This window comes from Oncorhynchus clarkii, chromosome 15 (genome assembly GCF_045791955.1).
Source record: "Oncorhynchus clarkii lewisi isolate Uvic-CL-2024 chromosome 15, UVic_Ocla_1.0, whole genome shotgun sequence".
Classification (NCBI taxonomy): Eukaryota; Metazoa; Chordata; class Actinopteri; order Salmoniformes; family Salmonidae; genus Oncorhynchus; species Oncorhynchus clarkii.
In genome coordinates this window covers 26,955,221-26,971,170 of record NC_092161.1, presented here as the reverse complement: position 1 = coordinate 26,971,170, position 15,950 = coordinate 26,955,221, and the positions used below count along the sequence as shown (strand labels likewise).

The 15,950-nt window shown below is 41.8% G+C and overlaps 1 protein-coding gene across 2 annotated transcripts; it reads left to right on the top strand.

Moving 5' to 3' along the window:
- Positions 1-2,144: 2,144 nt before the first annotated feature.
- Positions 2,145-13,703, top strand: LOC139367128 (ras-related protein Ral-A). 2 transcript variants are annotated; one of them, XM_071105191.1, is made up of 6 exons: positions 2,145-2,260; positions 4,461-4,715; positions 12,634-12,842; positions 12,939-13,113; positions 13,253-13,316; positions 13,452-13,703. In XM_071105191.1, the coding sequence occupies exons 2-6, from the start codon at positions 4,602-4,604 to the stop codon at positions 13,505-13,507; spliced, it is 618 nt and encodes a 205-aa protein (XP_070961292.1). In that variant the 5' UTR covers positions 2,145-2,260; positions 4,461-4,601; the 3' UTR covers positions 13,508-13,703. The 2 variants fall into 2 exon arrangements, with proteins under 2 accessions (XP_070961292.1, XP_070961290.1); XM_071105189.1 differs by having other exon boundaries at positions 13,253-13,548.
- Positions 13,704-15,950: the final 2,247 nt, after the last annotated feature.

The window sequence follows — 15,950 nt, the reverse complement described above, 5'->3', positions numbered from 1 at the left end:
TCGTGGAAAATGAGTCTGATGAATCGTTGCTTGTTGGAGTATGTATTTTGGATAAGACTGTTCATTTGAGGAAACCCTTTTGAAGACACAAGGATGGTGAAGAAGGCATTGGGGAAACGTGGACGCAGTCAAAGTAACCAAGAGTGGTGTGGTGTTGATGTTGTGTGTATCTAAAGTGCAAAAGGAACGTGCATTATGGCTCGCAAAGTTATCGGTGCATGAAGTGTACAGCTTTGATTTTCGGAGCAGGGCACAGGTAAAAGGTGTTATCTCTGGTGTCCCGTTGGATATTGACAATCGATATCTTAGGCAAAGAATTACAGGAGTAGTTAATGCACGTTGATTGAGCCGTATGGATAATTCTAAAAAGGAGCAAAGTGTATCTCTATTATTGATGTTTGATGAAGAGTATCTACCATCCTATGTAAAGCTGGGATATATAAGATACGCCGTAAGAGCGTTTGTGCAGTACAAGAAATGTACAAAGTTTGGCCACGTGTCAAATGTTTGCAGGCAGGAAGGAATATGTTATTGAACGGTCTGTGAATGTAAAATGTTGCAACTGTGGTGGGGATCATATTCCCGAATTCCCTGAGTGCTGTGAAAGACGTTGGTATGTCAAGGATCGTGGCTGTAAAGCACATCTCCTATGTGGAGGCGGTGAAGAGAGTCAAAGGGGCAAGAGGCCACAATTCTGAAGAAGATATGGCAGTGGATGCACCGCAACCAGTTGCAAATGGTATACCTCAGTCAAGTTATCTGGATACATTTAGTGTGAAGAAGGTGGATTTTGTAGCATTTATAGCCTCAGTTATTAATCGTACTGCACAAATGTCCAAGAAGCCCAAGCAGCTGGACATCATTATAGCTGCAGCTAAGAAGTTTTTGGGCCTCCAAGACTTCCCGGCAGAAGCACTGCAAGGACTACTGTCGCCAGAAAATGTTCCGCCCTCACAGGATCCTTCTGAGCCTGTGTATGGACTTGATTATAACAGAAAAGCAAGCAGATTCATATTGTATGGAATTGTTATATATTTATTTGATCTTTACCCTGCATTGTTTCCTTTTTGGGATCTTTATTATCCACTTGTACAGTAGGTGGCGGAATGCACCTATAATTGTGGCGTACGCTATTATACCAAAGAAGAGGTGGTCGGATTGGTGAAGCGTGTAGAGTTGAACCATAGTTCGGGGAATGGGAAATGGTGGCGAGTAGCACGGATGGAATGGAGGAAAAGGGGGTGAAGCAACAGCTGTTCTGGAATGCGAACAATATGGGTGTCAGTACGGATGGTATGGTGCAGGAGGATGAGGGTCAAGGACCGGAATGGTCCTTGAGTGGAAAGTGGAAAGCCAGGAAGAAGAGGGATCAAGATACAGAAAGCAGTTGAGCGTCTAGTTAAAAAAGCACAAAGAGGGCCAAGGTAGGAAGCAAGATTAATGAGGTGTCGGAGTGGAAAGTTGTCATGGTGTTTGATGAGACCACAGGGGCTCACACTCTGTCCATCTAACTAATGCCGTAGAGAAAGAGGTAGTGTGGAGGGGAACATGATTACGGTGACTGTGGAAGCAATGTGAAGGTTCAGTGCTGTAATTGTGGGGGAGAACACAGTGCAGCATTTGGTGGATGCCAGGTACAGAGAGAGGCTCAGAGATATAAGATCAGTCATGAGGTATCGTATGCAGAGGCCGTAAAACAGATTGGTAGAACTACAGTGTGGATTTATGGAGCTCCGAGGCTCATGAATGTGCAGTGTCAAAGGACACTTTGATAATGAATAAAGTTGAGTTCATAGCTTTTATTGGTAAGGTTATCAATACGATTTGGGTTGTGGAAAGCAGAAATTCCAGGTTGAAGGTTATTGCAGACACAGCTAAATAAATATTGGGAGTAACAGATGTTCCTGTTGAAATGGTTGTTGACATGCTTTACAATCCTACGGGTGGAGTGTTTAATGGGAGGGGGGAGGGTGTGGTAGAAGTTAAGGAATTATTTGGTTTTTATTTTTATTTTCATGGTTGTACAGAATTGGGCAGCTCATGATTAATCTTACATTCCAGCACAGTAGGTGGCGGCATGACTTAACGATTGATTGCGGACCGCCATGATATCATAGAAGAAGAAGTAGGTAACAAAGAAGAAGACTTGACAAGCTCTTCTCTTGTTGCTAGGATCGCGAGAAGAGGGGAAGTAAACGATTTCTTCAAACCAGCTTGCAGCTGTCATTTTTGTAGCCTGTATCGCCCATAGTGTCCCAAGGTAAGGTTATTTCCAATACATGCTAGCTAAGCCCAACCTTCTACCGCACTTCGAAGATCAAGTTAACTGACGTTAGTCATCTGGCTTAAGTAGCTAGCCAGCTAGCTTGAGTTTGTCGTTTTGCACATCACGTTAGCTAGTTAGCTACAGTACACCTCGTTGTTTTAGTATGCGAAACTAGCTAGTTTTATGTAGCTAACTACAGTAACTAGCGTAGCCAGGTAACGCTAGCTTGCTTAGCGTCAGCAAAACTAGCTAACATGAACTGGCTAGCTACGATGGTTTCCTAGTCAAAAACACCATACAGCACTTCATTTCACTTACAATTCCACTGTAGCCTACCTAATACCCTTTTTTCCCTGACACATTGTCTCTCCCTCGCTTCCCTTACAGCGTCCGATTTCTTATTTTGAATGGACTGAATGCTAACCAATCCTTGTTTGGAATTAGGACATACAGTGAATTCGGGATGTATTCAGACCTCTTGACTTACCACATTTTGTTACGTTACAGCGAAATTTTACAATTGATTAAATAGTACCCCCCCCCCCCCAAAAAAAAAATATCTACACACAATACCTCATAATGACAAAGCAAAAACAGGTTTTTAGATAATTGTAATACATTTGCACCAAAAATGTACGAGGTAGGACATTTTACATAAATATTCGGACCCTTTACTCAGTACTTTAAAGCACCTTTAGCAGAGGTTACAGCCTCGACTCGTCTTGGGTATGATGCTACCAGCTTGGCACACCTGTATTTGGGGAGTTTCTCCCATAAGTCTCTGCAGATCCACTCAAGCTCATGTTGGATGGGGAGTGTCACTGCACAGCTATTTTCAGGTCTTCCCAGAGATGTTCAATCGGGTTCAAGTCCGGGTTCAGGCTGGGCCACTCAAGGACATTCAGAGACTTGTCCTGAAGTCACTCCTGCGTTGTCCAGTTGGAAGGAGAACCTTCACCCCAGTCTGAGGTCCTGAGTGCTCTGGAGCAGGTTTTCATCAAGGAACTCTCTTTACTTGGCTCCGTTCATCTTTCCCTCAATCCGGACTAGTCTCCCAGCCCTCGAAAAACTTCCCCACAGCATGATGCTGCCACAACCATGCTTCACCGTAGGGATGGTGCCAGGTTTCCTCCAGACGTGATGCTTGGCATTGAGGCCAATGAGTTCAATCTTGGTTTCATCAGACCAGAGAATGTTGTTTCTCAAGGTCAGAGTCCTTTAGATGCCTTTTTGACAAACTCCAAGTGGGCTGTCATGTGCCTTTTTACTGAGGAGTGGCTAACTTCTGACCACTCTACCATAAAGGCTTGATTGGTGCAGAGATGGTTGTCCTTCTGAAATGCTCTCATCTCCACAGAGGAACTCATGAGGTCTGTCAGTGACCATCAGGTTCTTGGTCACCTCCCTGACCAAGGCCCTTCTCCCTCAATTGCTCAGTTTGACCCGGCAGCCAGCTCTAGGAAGAGTCTTGGTGGTTCCAAACTTCTGTTTAAGAATGATGGAGGCCACTGTGTTTGGGACCTTCAATACTGTAGAAATGTTTTGGTACACTTCCACAGATCTGTGCCTCGACACAATCCTGTCTCAGAGCTCTACGCACAATTCCTTCGAACCCCATGGCTTGGTTTTTGCTCTGACATGCACTGTCAACTGTGGGACCTTTTTATATAGACAGGTGTGTGCCTTTCCAAATCATGTCCAATCAATTGAATTTACCACAGGTGGACTCCAATGAAGTTGTAGAAACATCTCAAGGATGATCAATGGAAACAGGATGCACCGTTGCTCAATTTCTAGTCTCATAGCAACGGGTCTGAATTCATATGTAAATAAGGTATTTCTGTTTCATTTTTATAAATGTGCAAATAATAAAAACCTGGTTTTGCATTGTTATTATGGGGTATTGTGTGTAGATTGAAGGGAAAAAAATGTTTAAGCAATTTTAGAAAGGCTGTAACGTAACAACGTGTGGAAAAACGGTCTGAATACTTATCGAATGCACTGTATTTCTCTTAAGTCATTTCTAAATTCTCAGTTTCACTGATCCAGCCAAGTTGTTTAACTGCTGTGAGGGAGCACTTCCTTGTGGGAGCACTCCCTTGTGGCGGTAGTGTACAATGCAGCAGTGTGAATAATGTATTTGATGTACTGCAAATCATGTTATGTCTTGTTTTTATTTATTTTGTCATTTTAGGGGACAAGCTCAATCTGCCTCAAGTTGCAGTTGGAGGTTGCTGTCCTATCTGGCTTACCCTCAGATCCTCCCTTTTCCCCTCCTGGTTTCTTCCCGAACCTCTTGCTCTCCTTAAACCCTCTTTACTTGGAGTGAACCACCATGGCAACAGCAAAGCCCAAAGGGCAGAACTCTCTGGCCCTCCACAAAGTGATCATGGTGGGCAGTGGTGGAGTGGGGAAGTCAGCCCTCACTCTGCAGTTCATGTATGACGAGGTAAGAAACAATATTTGTCAGAAGTTGTGTTGGCTGTTTTGGAAGGCCTACTTTTCTTCTGGATAACAGATGTTTATGGCCTACATCCAACTTTGGAGGCCAGAGATGGCTAAACGTTTTAGCTCGAGGGCCAACAAAAATTGAAAATACATACACACTACCAGTCAAAGGTTTGGACACACCTTCTCGTTCAAGGGTTTTTTATTTTTCTATTTTCTACATTGTAGAATACTAATGAAGACATAAAATATTGGAAATAACACGTATGGATTCATGTAGTAACCAAAAACGTGTTAAACAAATCAAAATATATTTTTCTTCAAAGTAGCCAGCCTTTGCATTGATGACATCTTTGCACACACTTGGCATTCTCTCGAACAGCTTCATGAGTTATTCACCTGGAATGTATTTCAATTAACAGGTGTGCCTAGTTCATTTGTGGATTTTCTTTCCTTAATGCGTTTGAGCCAATCAGTTGTTGTGACAAGATGTATACAGAGGGGGTGTATACAGAAGATAGCCCTATTTGGTAAAAGACCAATATGACAAGAACAACTCAAATAAGCAAAGAGAAATGACAGTCCATCATTACTTTAAGACATGAAGGTCAGTCAATCTGGTAAATTTCAATCACTTAAAGTTTCTTCAAGTGCAGTCGCAAAAACCATCAAGCTCCATGATGAAACTGGCTCTTATGAGGACTGCCACAGGAAAGGAAGACCCAGAGTTACCTCTGCTGCAGAGGTTAAGTAAATTTTATTAACTGCACCTCAGATTGCAGCTCAAATAAATGCTTCACAGAGTTCAAGTAACAGACACATCTCAACATCAACTTTTCAGAGGAGACTGCATGAATCAGGCCTTTATGGTTGGATTTCTGCAAAGAAACCACTACTAAAGGACACCAATAAGAAGAGACTTGCTTGGGCCAAGAAACACGAGCAATGGACATTTAGACCAGTGGAAATGTTTTGGGTCTGATGAGTACAAATTTGTGATTTTTGGTTCCAACGGCCGTGTCTTTGTGAGGCGCAGAGTAGGTGAACGGATGATCTCTGCATGTGTGTTTCCCTCTGTGAAACATGGAGCTGTGATGGTGTGGGGGTGCTTTTCTGGTGACACGCTGTGATTTTATTCAAAATTCAAGGTAGACTCAACCAGCTAGCTACAACAGCATTCCATGAAGGCCTGATTCATGCAGTCTCCTCTGAACAGTTGATGTGCTTGTTACTTCAAATCAAATGTTATTGGTCACATACACATGGTTAGCAGATGTTATTACGAGTGTAGTGAAATGCTTGTGCTTCTAGTTCCGACAGTACAGTAATATCTTAACAATTCCAACCACCTAATATACACATCTAAGTAAAGGGATTGAATAAGTATGTGTGTGTATATTTACGGTAGTGTTTTGAACGGTAGTGTATATACTGTATTTTATCTTAAGATGGTATAAAATACAGTATATACACTACTGTTCAAAAGTTTGGGGTCACATAGGAATGTCCTGGTTTTCCATGAAAACAGATGAAATGAGTAGGAAATATAGTCAAGATGTTGACAAGGTTATAAATAATGATTTTTAATTGAAATAATTGTCTCCAAACTTTGCTTTTGTCGAAGAATCCTCCATTTGCAGCAATTACAGCTTTGCAGACCTTTGGCATTCTAGTTGTCAATTTGATGAGGCAATCTGAAGAGATTTCACCCCATGCATCCTGAATCGCCTCCCACAAGTTGGATTGGCTTGATGGGCACTTCTTCCAGACCATATGGTCAAGCTGCTCCCACAACAGCTCAGTAGGGTTGAGATCAGGTGACTGTGCTGGCCTTTACATTATAGACAGAATACCAGCTGACTGCTTCTTCCCTAAATAGTTATTGCATAGTTTGGAGCTGTGCTTTGGGTAATTGTCGTGTTGTAGCAGGAAATTGGCTCCAATTATGTGCCGTCCATAGTGTATGGCATTGCAAAGTGGGTGATGGTCTTCCTCCTTTAAGATCCCTTTTACCCTGTACAAATCTCCCACTTTACCACCACCAAAGCACCCCCAGACCATCACATTGCCTCCACCATGCTTGACAGATGGCGTCAAGCACTTCAGCATCTTTATTTTTTCTGCATCTCACAAATGTTCTTTGACCTGAACATCTCAAACTTAGATTAGTCTGTCCATAACACTTTTTTCCAATCTTCCTCTGTCCAGTGTCTGTTCTTTTGCCCATCTTAGTCTTTTCTTTTTATTGGCCAGTCTGAGAGATGGCTTTTTCTTTGCAACTCTGCCTAGAAGGCCAGCATCCATCCCAGAGTTGTCTCTTCACTGTTGACCTTGAGACTGGGGTTTTGCTGGTACTATTTAATAAAGCTGTCAGTTGATTACTTGTGAGGCGTTTGTTTCTCAAACTAGACACGCTCATGTACTTGTCCTCTTGCTCAGTTGTGCTCAGGGGCCTCCCACTCTTTCTATTCTGGTTAGAGCCAGTTTGCGCTGTTCTCTGAAATGGAGTAGTACAGCGTTGTACGCGATCTTCAGTTTCTTGGCAATTTCTCACTTGGAATAGGCTGACGAGTTTCAGAAGAAAGGACTTTGTTTCTGGCCATTTTGAGCCTGTCATTGAACCCACAAATGCTGATGCTCCAGATGCTCAACTAGTCTAAAGGCCAGTTTTATTGCTTCTTTAATCAGAACAACAGTTTTCAGCTGTGCTAACATAATTGCAAAAGGGCTTTCTAATGATCAATAAGCCTTTTAAAATGATAAACTTGGATTAGCTAATACAACATGCCATTGTGACACAGGAGTGATGGTTGCTGATAATGGGCCTCGGTACGCATATGTAGATATTCCATAAATCTGCCATTTCCAGCTACTGTAGTCATTTAAACCTTAGCAATGACTACACTGTATTTATTATCAATTTGGTGTTATTTTAATGGGCGAAGGTTTGGGGTCACTTAAATGTCCTTGTTTTTTAAAGAACCATTTAAAAAAATGGTAGTTTACATATGATATGAGTAATACAAGATATGTAAACATTATTAAAGTGGCATTATTAAAGTGACTAGAAATCCATTTAGTAAAGTGGTCATGATTTCAAGTCTATAGGCAGCAGCCTCTCTGTTAGTGATGGCTGTTAGTCTCTCAGTCCCAGCTTTGATGCTCCTGTACTGACCTCGCCTTCTGGATGGTAGCGGGGTGAACAGGCAGTGGCTTGGGTGGTTGTTTTCCTTGATCTTTTTGGCCTTCCTTGTAATTGGGTGCTGTAGGTGTCATGGAGGGCAGGTAGTTTGCCCCCGGTGATGCGTTATGCAGACCGCACCACCCTCTGGAGAGCCTGGCGGTTGTGGGAGGTGCAGTTGCCGTGCCAGGCGGTGATACAGCCCGACAGTATGCTCTCAATTGTTCACCTGTAAAAGTTTGTGGGTTTTAGATGGCAAGCCAAATTTCTTCAGCCTCAATGATGTCGCTCTTGCTGCGGGAGGTTCCCTGATCCACCTCTATGCAGACGGCACCATTCTGTATACATCTGGCCCTTCTTTGGACACTGTAACAAACCAACAAACGAGCTTCAATGCCATACAACACTCCTTCCGTGGCCTCCAACTGCTCTTAAACGCTACTAAAACTCAATTCATGCTTTTCAAACAATTGCTGCCCGCACCCGCCCGCCCGACTAGCATCGCTACTCTGGACGGTTCTGACTTAGAATATGTGGACAACTACAAATACCTAGGTGTCTGGCTATTGTAAACTCTCCTTTCAGACTCTATTAAACATCTCCATCCAAAATGAAATCTAGAATCGGCTTCCTATTTCGTAACAAAGCCGCCTCCACTCAAGCCGCCAAACATATCTTCGACTTCGATGTCATTTACAAAATAGCCTCCAACACTCTACTCAGCAAATTGGATGTAGTCTATCAGTGCCATCCGTTTTGTCACCAAAGCCCCTGTTACTGTAATTTAATTATTCCAATATGTTTTCATTAATTGAATTCCCTTAATCTATTTTATGAGAATTTGTAAGATTCTTGTTTGCATAAAATAGACGGAGACCAGTCTTATCAATAATAGGTAACAGAATTTCTTCTCGGAGCGCGTTACCACGAGCAACAGTTTATATACAATAACATGATGTCATTTCATTGCTTCTAGAATGAATCTCCTCCTCCCGACCTAGAATTAAGGTCGTTTAAAAGTTCATTCCAACTCACTAACACACTCACAGGTCACACAACATAACTGAATTAACTCTTGACCCCTCACCATCATCGATCACCACTTAGACGACAGTTCTAATTAACAGAGAACCCAGGAATGCACTCACTGCCTTATCTAAAACACCCCAGAGCTCAGTTTCGTCGGTTCAACCATAGGTTAACGACCCTATCTGCTTACTTAACCCACTCCTCTCCAGACTAGTATGGAATGGTGTTCGTTATATTTAATTACTCCTTGTCTGTGTCACACAATCCCTTCTTATGAACTCATATTGTTAATCAGATATAATAAAACAGAGTATAAGTTTACTTGGTTACAGTTCCATTTAAAATTAGAATATTGTTAAGTCATTTATTCATAATATTCCTAACAGCCCCATATACTACCCACCATTGTGACCTGTATGCTCTCGTCGGCTGGCCCTCGCTGCATATTCGTCGCCAGACCCACTGGCTCCAGGTCATCTATAAGTCTTTGCTAGGTAAAGCTCCACCTTATCTCAGCTCACTGGTCACGATCACAACACCCACCCGTAGCACGTGCTCCAGCAGGTATATCTCACTGGTCATCCCCAAAGTCAACACCTACCTACTTATTTCTATTGGTGTGATGCATAAAGTATCCCGGTGGCTGTACCAACTCTGACATTTCCTGAGAGAACCATGTTTCCGTGAAACAGTATGTTACAATCCAGGATGTCTCTGGAAAGCAACATTTGCCCTAATTTCGTCTACCTTGTTGTCTAGAGACTGGACATTGGCGAGTAATATACTTTGAAGCGGTGGGTGGTGTGCACACCTCCGAAATTCTAACCAGGAGGCCGGTCCTATGAAGCATTTGAGTTGGTCTGCTTTTTCTGAGGCTGGTAACTATATTGAAGTTATACTCTGCTTTAGAGGTAACACGTTCTTCCTTTCCTGTGGTGGTCCCCATGAGAGCTAGTTTCATCATAGCGCTTAATGGTTTTTGAAAGTCTTCAAATACAGTGGCAAAGTTCTTGAAATGTTCCGTATTGACTGGCCTTCATGTCTTAGTAATGGACTGTCGTTTCTCTTTGCTTATTTGAGCTGTTCTTGCCATAATATGGACTTGGTCTTTTACCAAATAGGGTTATCTTCTGTATACCAACCCTACCAACACAACTGATTGGCTCAAATATATAAACTTTTAACGAGGCACACCTGTTAACTGAAATGCATTTCAGGTGAAGCTGGTTGAGACAATACCAAGAGTGTGCAAAGCTGTCATCAAGGCAAAGGGTGGCTACTTTGAAGAATCTCAAATACACAGTTGAAGTCGGAAGTTTACATACACTTAGGTTGGAGTCATTAATTCAATTTTCAACCACTCCACAAATTTCTTGTTAACAAACTATAGTTTTGGCAAGTCGGTTAGGACTTCTACTTTGTGCATGACACAAGTAATTTTTCCAACAATTGTAAACAGATTATTTAACTTATAATTCACTATCACAATTCAAGTGGGTCAGAAGTTTCACTAAGTTGACTGCCTTTCAAACAGCTCGGAAAATCACAGAAAATGTCATGACTTTAGAAGCTTCTGATCAGCTAATTGACATCATTTGAGTCAATTGGAGGTGTACCTGTGGATGTATTTCAAGGTCTACTGTCAAACTCAGTGCCTCTTTGCTTGCCATCATGGGAAAATCGAAAGAAATCAACCAAGACCTCAGGGGAAAAAAAGTGGACTTCTACAAGTCTGGTTCATCCTTGGGAGCAATTTGCAAACGCCTGAAGGTACCACATTCATCTGTACAAACAATAGTACGCAAGTATAAACACCATGGGACCACGCAGCCGTCATACCACTCAGGAAGAATTCACGTGCTGTCTCCTAGAGATGAACGTACTTTGGTGCGAAATGTGCAAATCAATCCCAGAACAGCAGCAAAGGACTTTGAAGATTCTGGAGGAACCGGTACAAATGTATCTATATCCAGAGTAAATCTACATATCCTGAAAGGCCGCTCAGTAAGGAAGAAACCACTGCTCCAAAACGATTATAAAAAAGCCAGGCTGCGGTTTGCAACTGCACATGGGGACAAAGATCGTACTTTTTGGAGAAATGTCCTCTGGTCTGATGAAACAAAAATAGAACTGTTTGGTCATAATGACCATCGTTATGTTTGGAGGAAAAAGGGGATGCTTGCAAGCCGAAGAACACCATCCCAACCGGGAAGCACGGGGGTGGCAGCATCATGTTGTGGGGGTGCTTTGCTGCAGGAGGGACTGGTGCACTTCACAAAATTGATGGCATCATGAGGTAGGAAAATTGTGGATATATTGAAGCAACATCTCAAGACATCAGTCAGGAAGTTAAAGCTTGGTTGCAAATGGGTCTTCCAAATGGACAATGACCCCCAAGCATACTTCCAAAGTTGTGGCACAATGGCTTAAGGACAACAAAGTCAAGGTATTGGAGGGGCCATCACAAAGCCCTGACCTCAATCCTATAGAACATTTGTGGGCAGAACTGAAAAAGCTTTTGTTAGCAAGGAGGCCTACAAACCTGACTCAGTTACACCAGCTCTGTCAGGAGGAATGGGCCAAAATTCACCCAACTTATTGTGGGAAGCTTGTGGAAGGCTACCCGAAACGTTTGACCCAAGTTAAACGATTTAAAGGCAATGCTACCAAATACACTCAATTAGTATGTAAACTTCTGACCCACTGGGAATGTGATGAAATAAATAAAAGCTGAAATAAATTATCTTTGATCTTATTCTGACATATCACGTTCTTAAATTAAAGTGGTGATCCTAAGACAGGGAATTTTTACTACTATTGTCAGGAATTGTGGAACTGAGTTTAACTGTATTTGGCTAAGGTAAACTTCCGACTAACTGTATATATTTAGATTTGTTTAACACTTTATTTCATAATTTTGATGTCTTCACTATTATTCTGAAAGAAATGGGAAACCGCACACTGCTCTTGATAGTATCACTGATCTTTAATAAGCTTACGTATCGGCCTCACGGCCTTCGTCAGAGCTTTATTCTATAATGTAGAAAATAGTAAAAATACAAACCCTGAAGAGTTGTCTAAACTTTTGACTTAATTGGTCCATTATCATTTCTACATTCTCTGATTTTAGATGTTTGCATTAGGGATGCACCGATGTGGAAGTTCTAGGCTGATATAAGCACAATTACATTTTTCTTTTTATTGCCTTTAACTACTTTAGCACAAACTGCAGCCATATTTCTACGTTCTTAAGGCTAATTAGAAAATGGCAAATGACTTGAATATGGTAATGCTGTAACTATTTTCATTGGTAAGTGAAATGTTTTGGGATGTTCAGGACTCAAGTTCCTTATGTCTCCTACGCCATCGGTGAGTGCTGTAGAGACACCCCCCACCCCCCCCCCCACCCCCCAAAAGAAACATGCATGTTCCTGAGCGTCTCAACCATTCAAAGTTAAAGCCAAATTTGTATGAAAATAACAGGAACCGCTCTTTGTACGAACCTCTTTGGTGGACATGAGCAACCTCCATGAACTAAGCGGCACATTCAGTTGACAAAAAAATCTATACATTCCTGGAACCTTCTGGTGGTCTAAACCAAACATAATTTTGGCCGGCCTTGATCTAGGCTGATCTCATTTCCCCAATTTTGCAATTGTGTGCATGACCTCACTTGGTAGTAATTTATTGTCTGATGCTACCCCCTTAGTTTGTTGAGGACTATGAACCAACCAAAGCGGACAGCTATAGGAAAAAGGTAGTTCTGGATGGGGAGGAGGTCCAGATAGACATCCTGGACACTGCGGGACAAGAGGACTATGCTGCCATCCGGGACAACTACTTCCGCAGTGGGGAGGGCTTCCTCTGTGTCTTTTCCATCACTGAGGCAGAGTCGTTTGCAGCTACAGCAGACTTCAGGTTGAGCAGCATAACAACTCCATGTAGTTACATATCATAGTCCCATAGTTGTTACATGTCATAGCTCCACTGTCATCTAATGGCTCTGCTCTGCAGGGAGCAGATCTTGCGGGTGAAGGAGGATGAGAGTGCACCCTTCCTCCTGGTGGGGAACAAGTCTGACTTGGAGGACCGGAGGCAGGTCAGCGCAGAAGAGGCCAAGACGCGTGCTGAACAGTGGGGCGTGTGCTACGTGGAGACCTCTGCCAAAACCCGTGCCAATGTGGACAAGGTGAGCCAGATGGGTTGCATCTATCAACCAGGGCTCAGCTCCTCTGCAGTCACAAACTGCAGAGAAGGTTGTCTTGGATGTTACATAGTAACATGGTGCCATATCTGTAGATGGACTGTGTTTATTCTCGTCTTTGCAGGTATTCTTTGACCTGATGAGAGAGATCCGAGCGAGGAAGATGGAGGACAGTAAAGAGAAAAACGGCAAGAAGAAAAGGAAAAGTTTGGCCAAGAGGATTAGAGAGAGATGCTGCATTTTATAGTGACAAGGGGGTCAGTGATGACTGCTTTGTGTATATAAATATTTCACCTATTTTTGCATTTTATTTGTGCCCATAGAAGCCCCTTACTCCTGGTTCTGGTACCCAGGGATTCTAGTCTTGGATCAGAAGTAACTGGTTGGTCAAAAGGTGAGTGGCACTGACTGTGGCAAGTGGTTCATGGACAGATTTGGCAGTCCCATAATCCTTGTTGCTCAATCGATTCTCTATGCTCTGACACTCCTCAAACCTGCGTCCTCTTTAGTTCTTCTGGATCACATGTTAGAGATGGCACAGACTTAATGTGGTGAAAACATTGGGCTTGGCTCTTTGTAGGCTGATTTCTTTTTTTTTTATATACTTTTTTTTTTTGAACGTGAATAGAACTTAAATGTAAGCATACCCAACAAGACCATGGTCATGTTATGACTGAGATCTTGGAAAGCCACAAACCCAGAACATTTTCCTACTTCTGAGGGACAATTTCCAATTGAAATGATTTGACACCAATTAACCTGATTGAATGAGAGGGGAAAAGCCTGCATGCCTCCAGGGTTGGGTTTCCCAAAAGCATCTTAAGGCTAAGTTCGTTAGAAATTTCGTAGGAGCATCGTTAAATCTCAGCTGTTTCACAAAACCATCATTACTAACTTCCATTTGAAAACACTTGTATCTAACTACTGCTTCAGACCACTTGTAGAACAGCTAAAGTGTCAATATCTTTTGCCCTCCCGCATAACGTTACACACCATCTCAGATAAACACAGTGTTTCTCTGACTGCCGTTAACTTCATAGTTTAATAAAAATAGTCTACAAAATGTGCAATGCTACAAACAAACAAGCGAAGCAATGACAAAACAGGTTTCAAATGAAAACCGAGATTACTATATTGTAAGATAGATATTAGAATACATATTTCAGTCATATTGAAATTGTTTAATCAATTGAGTTATAATTTTCTAATTGTAGGCTACTGTAAGATGTGCCAAATCTGGTTTAGTGTATTATTATTATAGGCTAAGCTGATCATACTTTCTGTAGGAGCATGTCCTTCATCACTATTGTATATTCTTTCTAGGCCCAGGACTAGTTAGGCACTGAATTATTTTAAAAATAAACCAAAAGTCCAGGTGTACTATTGATGCATACACTCTTAAGTTTTCAAAACTTCAAAATCGTGTACATAAGCACACTAACAAGCTTTGTTCTCCTCTGTTGTGAGGGGAATCAGTTTCATTATTTACACTCCCTTTCATTCATTCTTGGAGAGAAGACCAATTCTTTGGGTTCTCGTTCATTATGGTAGAAGGGTGTGAAACTTGACAGTTTACCTGTCCTTTACTTCATTTACTTTTTCCATTGGAAAAGTTAGGTCCTGTAATTAAGGAGCATTACCAGGAATCCCCATATTCTCTGTCACGTTCTCTCTTGGTTTCTATAGCACCAAGTCCTTTCCATTACTGCTGCCTCAGACCCACTTGTTACAGACTGGTTCAACTGGATTCTATCTAAACATTTCATAGATCTTTGGTCTTAAAGGGCTATTACACTTCCTAATTTTCCCTTGTTTTAGACTTGGTTCATTAAGAAATGCTAGTTTCCATGACTGAATTCAAACGGGAGTTGGTTTCGCGGTCTGGTTTGATGTAGGTGTCTCTTGTGTGTTCGCAGATGGGAAGAGTTAGCCAATTAGCTTCAGCCGGCTGGTGTGCTACCTTGGCAAAGTTGGTTTGACTTTGGATAGTCTATCTCTGGGAATAGTAGGGACTAGATATCGACCGATTATGATTTTTCAACGCCGATACCGATTATTGGAGGACCAAAAAAGTTGATACCGATTTAATCGGCCGATTTAAAAATAATAATAATAATAATAATATTCATAATAATAAATAAATAAATAATAATAATTTGTAATAATGACAATTACAACAATACTGAACAAACACTTATTTTAACTTAATATCAATAAATAAAATCAATTTAGCCTCAAGTAAATAATGAAACATGTTAAATTTGGTTTAAATAATGCAAAAACAAAGTGTTGGAGAAGAAAGTAAAAGTGCAATATGTGCTATGTAAGAAAGCGAACGTTTCAGTTCCTTGCTCAGAACATGAGAACATATGAAAGCTGGTGGTTCCTTTTAACATGAGTATTCAATATTCCCAGGTAAGACGTTTTAGGTTGTAGTTATTATAGGAATTATAGGACTATTTCCCTCTACCATTTGTATTTCATTAACCTTTGACTATTAGATGTTCTTATAGGCACTTTAGTATTGCCAGTGTAACAGTATAGCTTCCGTCCCTCTCCTCGCTCCTCCCTGGGCTTGAACCAGCAACACAACGACAACAGCCACCATCGAAGCATCGTTACCCATGCAGAGCAAGGGGAACAACTACTAGAAGGCTCAGAGCGAGTGACGTTTGAAATGCTATTAGCGCGCGCTAACTAGCTAGCCATTTCACTTCGGTTACCCCAGCCTCATCTCGGGAGTTGATAGGCTTGAAGTCATAAACAGTGTAATGCTTGACGCACAACGAAGAGCTGCTGGCAAAACGCACAAAAGTGCTGTT

Coding starts and splice junctions, on each gene's coding strand:
- LOC139367128 (XM_071105189.1), top strand. CDS start 4,602: ATGGCAACAGCAAAGCCCAAAGGGCAGAACTCTCTGGCCCTCCACAAA. Junction 4,716..12,633: donor TGCAGTTCATGTATGACGAG/GTAAGAAACAAT, acceptor CTACCCCCTTAG/TTTGTTGAGGACTATGAACC. Junction 13,114..13,252: donor CCCGTGCCAATGTGGACAAG/GTGAGCCAGATG, acceptor TCGTCTTTGCAG/GTATTCTTTGACCTGATGAG.